Source organism: Tupaia chinensis, unplaced genomic scaffold (assembly GCF_000334495.1).
Source record: "Tupaia chinensis unplaced genomic scaffold, TupChi_1.0 Scaffold000132_1, whole genome shotgun sequence".
NCBI lineage: Eukaryota > Metazoa > Chordata > Mammalia > Scandentia > Tupaiidae > Tupaia > Tupaia belangeri.
The window spans coordinates 676,384-691,938 of NW_006159601.1; the positions used below are offsets into that span (position 1 = coordinate 676,384).

Here is a 15,555-nt window from a genome sequence, read left to right on the forward strand (position 1 = left end):
GGGCTGCTGCCGCCCGCGCCCGCGCAGAAGTTCTCGGCGCTCACGGTAAGCCACCACCGCCCTGCCTTGGCCGGTCCCGCGCTCTCCTGCGGCCCAAGCGCTGGGCACCGAAGCAGGTGGACCCTGGGCGGTTGCGCTCTGCCTGCTCCAGGGGCTCGGGCAGGTGGGGCCGGCCAGTCGGAGGCATGCGCGCCAGGGGGAGATAGCCCCTGGCTGCGGGTGTGGAGAGCTGCGCTGGGAGGGTTTCGGCCCTCCCAGGACTGGACAGCTACCTGGCCCTCCCAGGACGCCGCCCAGATCCTCGGGGATGGGAGTTGGGGGTCCACGCCGGTGGCCTGCTTTCCCCACTCCCCGGTGGGCATGGACCAGCTGAGACAAGGTCTGGGAAGGCGGGCGCCACCCCGTGGACTGTTCCAGGACGGACCCACTTGGGACCAGGGTGCCTGCCTCACTCCACAGGAACCCCTGCCAGATGCCTCTGCCTGGCCTTTCTGGTTACAACGCTGTGAGGACCCAGCAGTGGCCCACTGGGTGGAGGGGTTGCAGGTCTTGGGCCCCACCCGTGGGTCTGACTCCCCCAGAGACATCCGTCTGTGAGCCCAGGAAGAATTGGAGGACTTTAAAAATAGAGATGATTTCGCTGGTCCAAGCACTCCCCAGGGAGAGCAGCGCTTCCCTTGTCCCAACCAGGGAGCCCGGTGCTGGCTGCTCTGGCGGTTCCTCTGGGGCCAGGGATGCTGCACCAACAATGGACAGGCGCACTCCTGCCCGGGCTCCTGAGCCAGCAGCGCGGTAGACCGCTGGTGTGTTTTTCTTTCTTAGCAGCAGCTTCTACCAGGCAGCCTTGGCCGACCCGGAGCGCGGTCGTGCTGAGCCCTGTATGGGGGGCTTGAGCCAAGGCCAGGCTGACCAGGCCAGCTCGGCCGCCGGCCAGCAGCAGGGCGCACGCCTGCAGCCCAGGGCTCCTGTCCTGCAGACCTCACGGGCTCCTAGGCTTTGCAAACCCATAATTAATGCAATCTGCAGAAACGAAAACATTCCACTTAAAGGTGTTTTTGAACAAGTGCTTGAGAGGCCGTGAAAGCAGGGGGCACACTGGTGGCAAGCAGCTTTCACGTGGCCAGGGGCTTGTCCTCAAGGTATTTATTGTATCGAAAATAGCGTGGTCAGAAGGGGCTGTGGTCTGGGTCCGCTTTCCAGTAAATTCAAAACAGTCTGTAGGCTTCGGGGATCTTTCTTTCTTCTCTTCTCTTTCTTTCTTTTCTTTTCTTTCTTAGCAGTGTGAGAAGGACAGAGTTAGGGAGTTCATTGTTCATACCTAAAATTCTTTCCGGCAGCCCCAGGCCCCTGCCTTGCGTCTCACAAATGACTTGGAGATTAGAAACTGCTCCCTGGAAGCTCCTCCGGAGTTCTCAGAGGCTCAGTCTTTCACTGGAGAGCTTCTCCCACGCAGAGAGGACCCCAAACGTGGCAGAGCGTGTTCTCGTGTGTATGTGCATCCGTGGGTACAGCAGACTTCAGAATGTGGCGAGAAATGGGATTCAAGGATGTCTTAGCACGTGCTTTCCTAACATGCGTCTCTGAGGTTTTGAACCCCCCGTGTGTATGTGTGTACTAGACATACATGTACACGTGTACACTCACCTAAAAAAGCACGCACAGGCTTCAAGCACATTAATAGTGCTAGAGAAACGGAGGCCAGCCTTCGGAGCCGAGGTTCTCCTGGGGCAGGGCAGCTGGCGCCCACGGCGGCTGCAGGCTCTCTGAGAGTGCACAGGAAGACCGGCTCACGGGTGCCCAGGAACTGTGGGAGCTGGCCTGTGGCCCTCTGGGAAGGGCAGGACTGTGGTTTCATTAGGGTAGGTGGAGACTCAGGTCTTCTTGTCTCTGTGGGCCCCTGAGCCCAAGGCCCTTCTGTGTCACCCTGTACTTTAAACCTCAGACTTGTCTTTCTGAGGATTGCTGCGGGCTTTCCTGGGCTGCCAGCCCTGAGGTCCCGGGCAGGAGCTGAGCAGACACCACGCGAGTGGCCCATTAGTTGCACTCCCTAGAATACTGCTTAAAATCACACTTGCAAATAGAAGACTGCTATGTTTCTGCATCTGGGAGAAAGGTTTAAAGCCATGAAATGTTTTGCATACCTCTTTCCTCCAACTCCCCAATCTCAAAACCAAGAAGTAGTGGGTTACCCAGTACCCAGGCCAGGCTGAGCGTGACCGACGGGTCCTCAGAGCTGTTGGAGTGCCGACTGCCTGGCACTGATCTCGGCTCACACAACCTTCTGTGTTTGGAGCCCTCTTGTTTCCGGAGTCCTCATTCAGAGGGGCCTTCCTGCGGGCTCCTCTCTGTTTTCAGCACACCAGAGGCAGCCTCAGCTCAGTGTCTTGCTGTGTGTTTGACCTTAGGAGGGTTACTTTGCTCTTTTCAGTTTCCTCACAGGCGCTCAGCACACGGGCAGGAGCGCCGAGCTGAGCAGTCCGCACTCGGTTTCCTGCTCAGTGTGGCACGTGCTCTGCCATTGGTCCACAGGGGAGACTGACAAATGCTAATTAGCACCTTGCCGGTGGTAGTGTGGTGTAGGTGTGCTCAAGGGTCGCCTGCCACAGATGCTTAGCGCACACCCGTGGCTCGCGGTGCACCTGGCAGCTGCCCTGGGTTCTGGCAGGCTCTGGACTGGCGCGTGAAGAAAGATAATTGCCTCCCTTCTACGCCGTCTGTTTCTGCTCACCTCCAGACAGGACCCCAGGCCCACCCGCGGGTTAGAGGTGGTTCCTTGCTACCCAGGACTCCGTGTCTGGATTCCCTGCATGGGCGCGGCATTGCCAGGGCTGCCACAGCCTGTGTACCTGCACGTTCAAGACCAGGGGCGTCTGCTTTGCTGACGACTCCGCAGATGCCGGCCCGTTTATTTGATGAGGTTTCTTGGGGACTGGCCCCGTGAGGCCCCATGTCCTTCCTGGTGACTTTCTGGGGCTGCACAGGCTGTCTGGTCACCTCGGCCTCGGGGCCATTCCAGCCACCAGTCGGCGTAAGGTGTGGCACGTAGGCCCGCTGGGATGCGCAGCTGTCCTTGACGTGAGCACATTCTGAGGCCACGCCACGCCTGGTTATCTATTCTATTTACGAGCGTGTGTTTCTGAAGGATAGACTAGCGCGGATCGCTTTGTTTACACGGAACTGCTCTAGGAGGGTGAGCAGGCGGGGCAGCTGCTCCCGTGTGGCGGGAGTAGTCCTGTGGCCTGGAGGCTGCCAGGACACTGTGCCTGGTCGTGCTCTCAGGGGCGGTGAGGAGCAGGACCCTGGGGCCCCGCCACGGGCCTGAGTCGTGGCTTCCTTGTGGGAGCCACACTGCCCTGGGTGCCGTCCTGCGCAGCCGGGCTTCCTGGACGGCTGCTGTCTCCATGTTCACGAGGCAGAGACTCTGCAGAGGCCACAGGCCTGGCTGGTCCCCGGGCCTCTGGATTCAGCCCCAGTTGTCTCCCTGCCTTCAGAAACGCTCTGCCCAGCAGCACCCTCCCTAGCCGTGTTCACTTCCTGCGCCGGCTCTCATCCTGGGGCCAATTCTCATCCCCAAGGCCGGCTCGGCTCTCATCCCAGGGCCGGCCCTCATCCCGCAGCCGGCTCTCATCCCTGCAGCCCTGGCTTCCGCCCGGCATCGCCTTCTCGCCGGGGCCAGCCGCGCTGCACGTCTGCTGGCCTGGGCGAGGCAGAGAGCCCACGGTTCTTCTCTTCCCAGCTGTGTTGACTGGCTGTAAGGAGAAGGAAGGAATGGAAAGGCTGCTTGCCCACAGGTACGTTTTAAAGACTATTTCATTCTTAGAAAGAGGCCCTGGTGCTGGTCTTGCCGAGGCCTCAGGAGTAAAGATGACCTTCCAGTTGGAGCCACTGTGTGTCAGCTGCCTCCTGTTTCGAGGTCGTCCTCGCTTAGAGTCTTGGCTGTCTTAAGACACGGCTGCACCCGGTTTCCACGCACCGGGACTCTGAGTGTGCAGGCCGCTGCTCTGGGGATCCCGCTGAACTCGCCGCAGAAGACAGATCAGGGGTCAGGGAGGAGACGGACTCGAAATTCCCGACTCAGAGGCCCATCTCGCCAGGGTCGGACGTGCCAGCCGTTTGAGAGGGCCACCTTAATTTTAGTTTGAAATCAAGACTGAAGTAGAACTAGGGCACGGAGGTAGCTTGGGGCTCAGTGGTTCAGAGTGGAGCCCACCTCTCAGGCATTCTGGAACACCGAGCCCGTGACCGTCTGCACGTTTGGAGCTGAAACATCCCAGAGATTGGAGATGGGGTGTTGGGTTGGAGGTTGAGGGTGACATTTCTGTGTCTTTGAATGAAAGGATAAGCATTTTACATGCACAGAACTCAGTCTTAGAATGATGGCTGCCCAGCAGGCTTTGGGAGTTGGAGAAGAGCACTTACCAAGCACGTCTCTGTCCTGTTTGGGAGTTGGAGAAGAGCACTTACCAAGCACGTCTCTGCCCTGTTTGGGAGTTGGAGAAGAGCACTTACCAAGCACGTCTCTGTCCTGTTTGGGAGTTGGAGAAGAGCACTTACCAAGCACGTCTCTGTCCTGTTTGGGAGTTGGAGAAGGGCACTTACCAAGCACGTCTCTGTCCTGTTTGGGAGTTGGAGAAGAGCACTTACCAAGCACGTCTCTGTCCTGTTTGAGTTCACTTACCAAAGCCTAGCACTGCTGCCTTGGCGTTTCTTGACTAGACAGTGCTGGGGCCCAGGATGGGACCCCTCGGAGACGGGGCCGCAGGGAGCATGTCGTACTGGAACTGGGCCCTGTGAGAGGGAGGCTCAGAGTGCGGGCTAGGGCTTTGTCCCTCCTGACGCTGGGGGGCCACCTGCATGTGAAGGTGTGGACGCTCTTACAGTGTAGTAGCATCGGGCTGACAGGAAAGGAGCCAGAGTTGGAATAAAATGCGTAAGATAAATAGGACAGGTGAGATGCCAACTCACCCTTCTCTTTTTAGGGTTCAGAAAGGAATGAGAAGTGGAAATGCTGCACTGCAGCCTGTGGTTGCGTGTTGTTCCACGCCACAGGAAGGCCGCCTGGTCTGAGAGCGGCCTCTCTGCTCAACTGCGGGTTCTCCTCTGGGGACTCGCTCACCTGTGACTGTCCTGTGAGAGGGGCGACACGGCCGTGCTGCCTGCCCCCTCGGAGCGCTCTCTCTTCACCGCCCTGGTCCCGGTCCCCTCTCTCCTCTTGACTTCTCAGAGTGCATTCCCTTTGCGTCTCCTGTCACCGACGCGTCGGCCCTCGGCGTTCCCACTTCTCTCCCAGCTCTGGCCAAAACCGCACAGGCTTCTCGGTGCTGTCTGTGGGCCGGGCGTGTTGAGGCCCTGTGCCGTCACACCCGGTCACTGCCGGCCGACTGGCTTTTGGCCTGCAGGCGTCGGACACCGCATCGTTCATGCGTGCGTGTGTACTGTCAGTGCCTGTCAGTTAAAAACAAAGCCAAACACGAAACCCAGGGGCCATCATCGCCTCCTGCCGCTGGGATTCAGTCCTGCGTGACTTGTGCTCTCGCGTGGGGGCACTGCAGCCATCGGTCCCCACGCCGTGGCCTCACCCATCATAAGGCGCACACAGAGGGCAGACGGGGAAGAGCAGCGGCAGGCAAACCGCTGACACTGGAGGTCGAGAGCCGCCTTCCTGTGCAGCCTCAGAGAGCAGGCAGCCGCGCGGGCCCAGGCCGCAGCCTGCAGCCTGCGGTGTGAGCAGACCTCTTCGGGTGGACACCCGGCAGGCCCGCTGTGTTCTGGATGCCCGAGTCTGCTGCTTCGTAGCTACCTCCTTATCGCTTTGTTGTTTATGTTTAGAGAGACTCTTTTCTTTTCTTAAATAATTATTTTCTTTAATTTTATTTTTATTGACCAGAGAGAGACAGAGAGAGAGACAGAGAGAGAGATAAAGTGAGAAACCAAGCCACCAGGTCTGGGACTTGAACCATGGTCCGCTGTGTGGGAGTGTCCAGCGCCTTAACCTCCATGCCACCTGCTGGTCCCCAAGAGAGATTTTTTTTCTATAGGGTGTGTGCAGTTGCCAGAGAGACAGAGACAGAAAGTGAGAAATCACCCTCGGTGGTATGGCCACACTGCAGTCCCTTCTCCTCTATTCTCCTCTTAGGATTCTGAACACGCATCCACACGTGTTCAGGACTCGAACCACAGTCGGCTACATGGAAGTCCAGTGGCACAACCATTACACCATTGGCTGGTCCCAGCAGCCACCTCTTTCTTAGTACTAGTATAGTTACTCTCGATAGCGCATGCATGAGACAGAGACAGAGATAGAGGCTGAGAAGTGCCCCCTGGGCTCACCACGCTGTGACCCCTCTCCCCGCCCAGCCTGCGGGATCCCGGACGCCGACACGCACACTTCGCGGCCCCGGCTGACCTGACTGGGGAGTCAAGCCGTGGCCCGCATGTGGCTTTCTGCCTAGTAGCTGTGTGTGCTGACGCACCCCAGAGGCGGGCTGCGGTTCTCCAGGAACGAGCCCTCCTGCAGCCGGGCGCTTTGCACACCTCATCGCTGGTCCGGTGGCCAGGCGCTCCCCATGGCTGAGGCTGCTTAACATACCGGGCAGCGGAGTCCTTCCTGGTGTCGGGAAAAGTGTTGCCCAGGTAGGGCCCAGCCCACGTGTCGGCCCGCCAGATGTGTGGACCAAAGCAGATGGTGGCATCTCCAGTCAGGCCAGGACACCCCAACAACAGTGACCAGGGTTTTCGATGCTGAGCTGCAAAGGAGGGGACTCCTTGTGGAAGGCACGCTTTCAGGGTCTCTCCAGGAAGTTCACACGGAGCTGGGCTGGGGAGCCCGGGTGGGCCCTTCTGACCTCACGGGCTTCCAGGAGCCCTGCCCGGCCAGGGCTTGCCTGCGTCCTGCCTTCTGCAGCGTGGTCCCCGACAGAGCCACACCCTGATGCGAGGAGGCGACATGTCACAGACGTGCCCTTCTCCGAGAGTGACGGTGAAGTGTGGGGCTGGAGGAAGAGCCGGAATTTCGGATTTCTTGGGACAGGAAGATGGGAGACTGCCTTCGTGGCGTCTCTGCCAACTGCACCAAATCTTCCCGCATTTCTTCCTCCTGGCACTCTGGTAGTACGGGTGTTGTGGCTAAGATGCAGCCAGGCCCAGCCCCGGTTCAGTTTTCCACGCCTGATTACCCGTTACCTTTGCTTACGTCCACCCACTCCGCGGCTCGCCTCAGACCTACACGAGACGTGCCCTCTGTGGGTCTGGTTCCGTCTTCCTACCAGCAGCGCCTGTGCAGGACTGGCCTCCCCCGCCAGGGCGTGCCCCTGCTCGTGCGTCCACGCTCCGCCAGCTGTCCCCGACGCTGAGAAGTGACTATGTCAAAGGCACGATCAGAGGGTCCCTGTCACTGTCCCACAGCTCGGGGGCGGGAGGGGGTGCCCTCATGTCCTCCATATGCTGGAGATCAAGATCAGGTACAAAGGCTGCGTCAGGTGTGGCCCTCCTCGGTGAGCCGGCCTCTTTCCTGAGCTGTGAGCTCCCACAGAACGAAAGGCTTCACTTACGGTTTTCAGAATAATGCAAGGGATTTGAAAACAATCAAGGCGAATTTAGTGTGTAATTTGGTTTTGGTTGTATATTAATTCACTCCACACAGGACACGAGTCTGTGTCATCAGGAATTAGAATGAACAAGCAGAAACCCAGCACACTGGAAAATAGCAGAGAACACCGGCTCCCAGAGGAACTCAGCGTCCGCCACGCGCGGTGGCTGGTGGCCCGGGCTGCCGGAGGACTGGCGCTGTGGCCGGCCTGGACGTTCAGAGCTGGCTGGGAGCGGAGGCTCTGGCAGAGGCAACTGCGGCAGTGCTGTCTAGGGCTCTAGGCCTCGGCTGAGCACAGTGCCGAGAAGCCTTCTGCTTTCCTGTCATACTTTCCTTTCAAAGAAAAAGCCAGAAACAATATTTATTTATTTAAAATAATTTTGTTTGACTTTATTTAGCATTCATTTATTTATTTCAATTTGACCAGAGAGGGAGAGAGAGAGCGAGAGAGCGAGAGAGCGCGAGAGCACGCAAGCCGTCAGGTCTGGGACTAGAACCGCAGTTGGCCATATGGGAGTCCAGCACCCTTAATCACCAAGCCACCTGCTGGTCCTGAAAATATTTATTTTTTAGAAAGATTTTTGCTATAGGGTGCGTGTGCTCACCCGAGAGATAGTCAGAGAGATAGAAAGTGAGAAGTCACCCCCTGGAGGGATGGCCACACTGTGATCCCTTCTCCACTCTCTTCTCTGGGTTTTGGGCACACACACCCTTGTGCCTGACATGAGTTTAAGCCTCTGAGTTCGGGACTCGAACATGGTAGACTGCGTGGGAGTCCAGCGACGTAACCATTATGCCATCTACTGGCCCAGAGGTTTTAATGTGCCTGTCTGAGGGGGGTGTTGTATTCTGTCTGGTGAAGTGGCCGTGTTGAAGAACACAGGGACGTGTTCCGTGTTCCTGGAAAGCCTGTCTCCTTCCCTGGGCAGGACGGGCCCAAGGGACAGCCGGGAAGAGGGAGAGAGAAGAGAGAAGAACAAGGAAAAAGAGGGAGGAGAGAAGACCAAGGCCCTTCTGGGACCGAGCCGAGTTAGAGGGCCTTGTCACTCTTCCACATCATGCAGCCAGGGAGCCCTCTGTCTCAGGGAAACAGAAACGCAGAATGTTGGGGACGTTGGGGAGGGGACATGCACTCAGCCTGCAGAAACGTGCTCTGGCGAGGGCTCCGCTTGCCCCCTTGCAGGAGGTCATAGGCAGGCTCCAGTGTCCTGCAGACTGAGAATCACACCACACCAACGAAAACCCGTCTATTAACGAGCCATCAAAAATCAGCATCGTCTTTTCCAAGAGCTCTTTGTTTAAGAACTTAAGAACGATGTTCAGGTCATTGGGAGGCAGGACCCCTTCACAGTATGTCCCTGTGTCCCTGTCCCCACCCCGTCCTCAGCCAGGCCCCTCTCCCCGTCTGCAGTGCGTGGTGGGAATGAGATGGCTAGTCCATACCCGACTGCCTGGTGCTCCCAGATGGCGTCTCCCGGCGTCACCACGGGCCAGCATCTCTTTGAGCTCTTTCCTTTTTTTATGTCAGTTGTTTGTCTCTTTCTTCCATGAGTGAGACAGAGACAGGTGGAGAGGGCGCCTGCATGCCCTGTGGGTCATGATGTGGCAATCTGCCCGGTGTGGCCAGCCCTGACCTGTGTGCTGAGTGCGCTCAGGGCTCCCTAAGAGGTCCCAAGACGTCCCCTCACCACGCGGCACCACTCGGCAGCACTGGGAACCACCGCGCGGTGGCACCACTTGAGCTCTGTTGACCGGTCTCATCAACAGATATGGCACCCCCAAAGTGCCGACCCCTGGCTGGTGGGCCCCCTGCACCGGGCGCTGCGTGCGCTGCCCACACCCTTCAGGCCGAGAGTCTATTGAGCGGCTCCCCAAGCAGTTGCTTGGAGAGTGTCGAGCCCACACGCAGTTGTCCACGCGCGGTCCTGTTAAGACTATCGGGCTGCTGGGAAGGTCATGACATCTTTTTCCTGTTTTTCTGTGCAAAAATGCATCACGACTTTTCCAACGACCCATAGACCACACCTGGACTCCGTTCTCCCCGCCTACAAGCGCCCATGGCGTTGGTGCTGACTTCCAACGACCCATAGACCACACCTGGACTCCTTTCTCCCCGCCTACAAGCGCCCACGGCGTTGGTGCAGAGGCGGGGTGTTCCGGGCTCTTCCTGCACTGGGGGGACCCCCGGCCTCCTCCCGAGGAGAGACGCAGCATTCCAGCTGCTGCCCTGCCCCACCGCCCTAGGGAAAGTCCCGGAGACGGGGTGAGGCTGCCGCCTCCCTTCCGACACCTCCCCATCAGTGTTTTGAAAGCCAGCGCTGTGGGGCCAGCGGGTGGGGTAGTGGTTAAGGCGCGGGACTCCCACGTGGCTGACTGCAGTGTGAGTAGCTTGAAAAGCACTTTGGGCGTGCATGCGCGCCCAGCATCCCAGGGAATGGAGATGCGGCGTGGCCATCCTCCCAGGGGGTGATTTCTCTCCGTCTCTGTCTCCCTGTCTCTGCCCCTCCAGAGAGTGCACGTGCCCTATAGCAAATCTCTCTCTCTAAAAGCGAATGAGCAAACAAAGGGAAGTCATCGACCACAGCGCTGAACTGGCTCCCAGTGCACGGAGCTGGGAGTGTCCCGCCGAGGAGCGAGGAGCGAGGAGCGGCGCTGCTCCCTTCGACGCTGAGTCGGTTCTGCTCCCAGCTGTGTCGGGCCCCATTCCAGAGCGTTTGAAGGCTCCGGCCTGGGACCTGGACATGCCCCTCCATGCACGGGGACGACAGGGCCAGCTGAGCGGAGGGCGCCGTGACGGCGGGGACGCCTTGCCGGGCCTCTGGACCGCAGAGCCGGCCTTTCGCACCCTTGCAGCTGTTCTCTCCTGTGGCTTCGCGGTGGCCGGGCCGACTTGCTGCCTGCCCGTCTGTTGGCCCTGGGTGTGCGGGTGTGGGATTTCCGAGAAGGCCTGAGGGGAAGAAGAGGGGCCGCAGCCGCGGCCTGGACGTGCACGCTGCCGTCTGTTTGCGCCTGGTACACGGACGCCGTCCCTGTCAGCTCTTTACTCTCAGATGGAACTTCTGGAGACAGGAGTGAGGTGCCGAGGACAGAGCTTCCTCCATGCAGAGATCTGACCCAGGCGGGGTCCCGGGCTCTGTTCTCCGTGGGCGTGCCTCCTGCCACACGCCGCTCCACAGCCCCGTGTGCCAGCTCAGCTGTGGCGAGCAGGAGCCCGTTGTGCTCCGCTCTGGAAAGAGGTCGTTTCTAAGGCTCGTGCGTCAGCCACAGGAGGGGGCCCAGAACTCCTGGCTCTGTCTTGGGGAGGGGTCAGGAGGCGAGATCGGGGTTACCCATCAGCAGAGCTTCGGCCACCTCGACTGCAGAGGTTCGCAAGGCGCTGCCGCTCGCGGGAGCCCAGCCCTCCGGCTTTAGCAGTGCTCGTGACACAGAGTGCTGATGGGGTCTAAACACAAGAGCGGCCCTGTGACCATGCGGGAGTGCGGGCCGGCGTCATAAGCGCAGTTCCCCGGCGCGAGCTGAGAGTGCGTCCCAGCAGCAGGGTCTGGGCGTGCAAGCCCGTGGGGCAGGAGCGGGCCGCCGGCGGGCTGCTTGCTGAAGCCCACCCAGGGACCCGAGTCTGGTCTAAAGCAATGGCTTACCTACTGAAGTAACGCTGCGTTCGGCCTCATTCTCCAGCATGGTCCTCGACATGTTCTTTTTATGATGGATTTTTAACGCAAAAGAACAATAACTATAGCAAATCAAAATGTTGTGCTCCGGCTTCCCACGTTTTTCTTTCCCCCAATGAGCATTTCCCATTAAAGGGTGCAGACATGGTTTATAGGGAACAGACTTCTAGAAGGTCAGTTGTCCCGGACCCGGTGGCTTAAACTCACACTGGGTGTGTGTGCGTGCGTGCCCAAGATCCCGAGAGGAGAATGGAGGAGAAGGGATTGCGGCGTGGCCATCCCCCCTGGGGGGTGATTTCTCGCTTTCTGTCTCTCTGTCTCTCTCTGTCTCCTTGGAGAGTACACGCGCCCTAAAGCAAAAATCTATCTCTCTCAGAAAAAATACATTTCTCTGCATCCAAAAATCAGAAAGAAATTTAAGAATACTATTAATGGACCCCATTCTGATTTGTTTTTCAATTAATTGTTTTTCTTATTTTTATTAAATCATTGAATATCTTTACAATGCTGAACATGAATTTTCCCAGTGTGAGTGCCCTCGGCGTCAGTCCCGTCCCCCGCATGAGTGCCCTCGGCGTCAGTCCCGTCCCCCGCGTGAGTGCCCTCCGTGTCAGTCCCGTCCCCCGAGTGAGTGCCCTCCGTGTCAGTCCCGTCCCCGTGTGAGTGCCCTCCGCGTCAGTCCCGTCCCCCGAGTGAGTGCCCTCCGTGTCAGTCCCGTCAAAGACGTCACCGCACACATCATGGTTAGTGGGTACTTCACGAGGTGCTCCATGGGCAGGAACGACAGGAGAGCTCCAACACCACCCGGGTGTGTGCCCTCCTGCCCCCAGTGCACTCTGCAAGTGCCTCCCGGGCAGGTGTGCAGACACACTGTGTGCTGTCCAGTCTCCTGGGCGGGATGCCCTGGGCTGAGGCTCCTGGCGGTCTGTGGCCTCCATCAGAGCCGGGTTCTTGTCTGTGGCTCTGCTGTGGCAAGTCCGCTCTCTGTTTGGATCTGGGCCACTTCGGTGCTCCTGTGCAGGCGGCAGGTGACTGCAGGGGCTCCAGACAGCACTTCCTTCACCCAGGACTCTGACAGTGGCCTTGCCCTGGTGGGCAGGCTGGGGTCACAGCATAGCTGGGCATCGGGTGAGGGCAGCCACCCCGTGGGCTCAGGGCACTGCTCATTGAACCTGGCTCTCCTCCCATGCCACCTATAGACCTTCCTGTGCCTGCTGAGGTCGGCCTGAAGAAACGCCACTTCCAGGACCTCGTGCAGCTCCAAGACCCCTCCCCCCCACCACACACACACACACGGCCTGTCCTGTGGCTGCCGCCTGGAGAAGGCCCTCCTCAAGGCTGTCCACGGCGATGGCGGGAGAAGGAATGTTTCCATGCTTGGAGACCCCGCAGTTCCAGTGGCCATCCTGCCCTCTGCCGGGTGTAAGTCAAACCCAGTTCCACAGTGGCCCTATGTGGAGCCCTCGCCAACAGTCTGCAGCCAAGTCGGCGTGTCACCCTGGGAGGGGGGATGTCCTGAAGAGGACAGGTCGGTTCTGGTGTCTTGGCTCCTCACAGCTGACTCAGCTACACCCACATTTTGCTGTGGGGTGTGGGGTGCGTGTGGCCGTACAGTGCCCCAGAGCCGGCATTGGTGAGGACGCCTGGGCCTCAGCACACGCGTGTGGCTGAATAACCTCAGCAGGTCCCAGGGATGGTGATGGCCGGGGCGCAGGGCTCAGCTGGGTGGTGACAGGGTGGCAGCCCTGCGGGTACAGCTGGGCCTCCAGAGGCTGGGCCTCTCTCCCCATGCCCATCGTGTGCTGTTCAAACACCCGGGCTCCGTCTCCACTCGCCATCCGCGCTCTGTGGGCATTCAGGGTGCACGACCCTGTGGCCCAGCTGCCTTCTTCCCGGCAGTAAACAGGGACACTCTCGGCCCACGCTGGGACACGCCGTGACGTGGGCTGTGGTGCAACGTGGCCTCTTGGACCTTCCCCAAAAGATCTGGTGACTGGGGAGGTTCGGGACCTTGTGACAACACAGTCCTTCAGGCAGGACCCCCAGGGCAAGGCTGTGTGGGGCCTTCAGTGGCACAGGGCCACCCACTTGTTGAGTCCTCAGCGATGACCACTGGCAGTGGACAGGGAGGACCCTGCAGGCTGCCTTGGGAGGGTGATGACTCCCCGTGCCCACCTGGGCAGTGTGCTGCTGCCCCTGGGTCCCGGCCTTGGCCCCAGCAGTTTGGCTGTGAGTCCCGGATCTGTCCCTTGTCACAGGCTGGCCGGCTGCCGAACCTCAACCTGTGTGTGGTGATGGGGGCTGGCTCTGACCTCGGTCTGTCCTTGGCCACATCTTTTTCATCCTTGCTGTGGGTCATGGTTCTGGCCCCTCAAGGGAGGAAGAAAGGCTCCCAGGACCTGGGCCAGCCCTCCCCTCCGTGGCACGTCCAGCCTCGGGTCCCGAAGGCCGGCCGTGTCCTGGTCCCGCCTCCCACGCGTGTCACTGCCTGCGTCCCGCTGCCGTTGTGCCCACCTCCTCCTTCACGCCGACTCTTCCCTCTCGGGTGCCTGGTCCTGGGCTGGTCTGAACGTCCATGTCTCAATGTGAGGAAGGACAGAGCCAGGGCAGTGGACCAGGTACACGGTGAGGCTTGTCCTGTTGTAATCACTACGCGCTAATTTATTTTGATTGATTTGCTTTGACAGAGTGCAGTACACGTGCACGTGAGAAAGGAGACGGGGCGTGGCAGAGAGAGCAGCGAGCCTTCAGCGGGGCCCCTCACCCACGGCCTCTTTTCTTGGCCTTTCGGCTCAGGGTCTTGGGCACCTGTGCCCGCAAGACCCCTCACCAGGGGACCCAGCCTGTCATCAGGCTCGCTGCTGGCAGCACCGCAGGCTGGGCCGAAGAGGAGCCTGCCTTGTGGAGCATGCCCTGGGGCTAGCGTGCCGGCATAGCCGTGACCTGGGAGGCAGAGCACGTTTTCCGTGTTCAGGGACATGTCTAACACGACGGCCCACACGCACACCCGTGTTCCCAATGGCGCCTGGCAGTGGGTGGATTAGGTAACAGCCTGGGGACACAGCAGGCGGGTCGGGTCCTGGTCAGTTCCTGCTGCTAATGGCAGGAGAGGAAGAGTGAGGAAGAGGTGCCGCATCAGACCTGGAGCTGGGGCCCACCCGGGCGAGCGTGCCGTGGCCCCGAGAGCCCCCGTCGAGGCCACGGGCCTGCTGGCTTCATGGGGGAGGAATCTGGGTCACGGACAGGAAGCTCCTCGTGCAGGGCCACCTGGAAAGGACGGTTCCCCGACATCTGGAAGGGCTCTCCAGACACTTGGACGAGAGTTCGAATTAGTCAGGCCTCCAGTGCGCCAAGTGTGAGTCGGCGCAGTGGGCGTCCTGACTGTGGGAAGGAGGCACAGCCGCATCTGGAGCTGGAGCCACAGTGGCCGCACGAGGTCGCGGGGACGCCCTCCAGGCCGTGCTGTGGAAGCGAGCCCAGTGGCCGCCTGCTCTTCGGCTGCCACACCTGCGTCCCAGTATGAGGAGCCGGGCTCCGTCTTGCTGGCCGGTCAGTTTCCTCGCAGAAATTTTGAACTCTTTGGACACCCACCAAAGATACCTTTTAATTTACTGCAGACAAAACCAAGTTTACTTTGACGGATGCTGCAGGAGTGGCTCTGAGCTGCGCTCCCTGGTCTGGCCGCACTCCATGCTCGCGTGGGCTGCAGGAGTGGCTCTGGGCTGTGCTCCCTGGTCTGGCTGCACTCCATGCTCGCGTGGGTTGCAGGAGTGGCTCTGGGCTGTGCTCCCTGGCCAGGCTGCGTGCCATTCTCGCGTGGGCTGCAGGAGTGGCTCTGGGCTGTGCTCCCTGGCCAGGTTGCACACCACACTCGCGTGGGCTGCAGGAGTGACTCTGAGCTGTGCTCCCTGGCCTGGCCGCACTCCATGCTCGCGTGGGCTGCAGGAGTAACTCTGAGCTGTGCTCCCTGGTCTGGCTGCACGGTGCTCCCTGGCCAGGCTGCGTGCCATTCTCGCGTGGGCTGCAGGAGTGGCTCTGGGCTGTGCTCCCTGGCCAGGTTGCACACCACACTCGCGTGGGCTGCAGGAGTGACTCTGAGCTGTGCTCCCTGGCCTGGCCGCACTCCATGCTCGCGTGGGCTGCAGGAGTAACTCTGAGCTGTGCTCCCTGGTCTGGCTGCACGCCATGCTCGCGTGGGCTGCAGGAGTGGCTCTGGGCTGTGCTCCCTGGCCAGGCTGCGCGCCATTCTCGCGTGGGCTGTAGGAGTAACTCTGAGCTGTGCTCCCTGGTCTCGCTGCA

At 59.9% G+C, this 15,555-nt stretch overlaps 1 protein-coding gene across 1 annotated transcript in view; it reads left to right on the forward strand.

Annotated features, from left to right (window-relative positions):
• Positions 1–15,555, forward strand: part of SMOC2 (SPARC related modular calcium binding 2) — a gene marked incomplete at its 5' end in the record, with an annotated part of 150,027 nt that continues 134,472 nt past the window's right edge. Inside the window, one exon of the mRNA XM_027770418.1 lies at positions 1–45. Coding sequence (XP_027626219.1) covers positions 1–45 — 45 coding nt within the window. The remainder of the gene's footprint in view (positions 46–15,555) is intronic.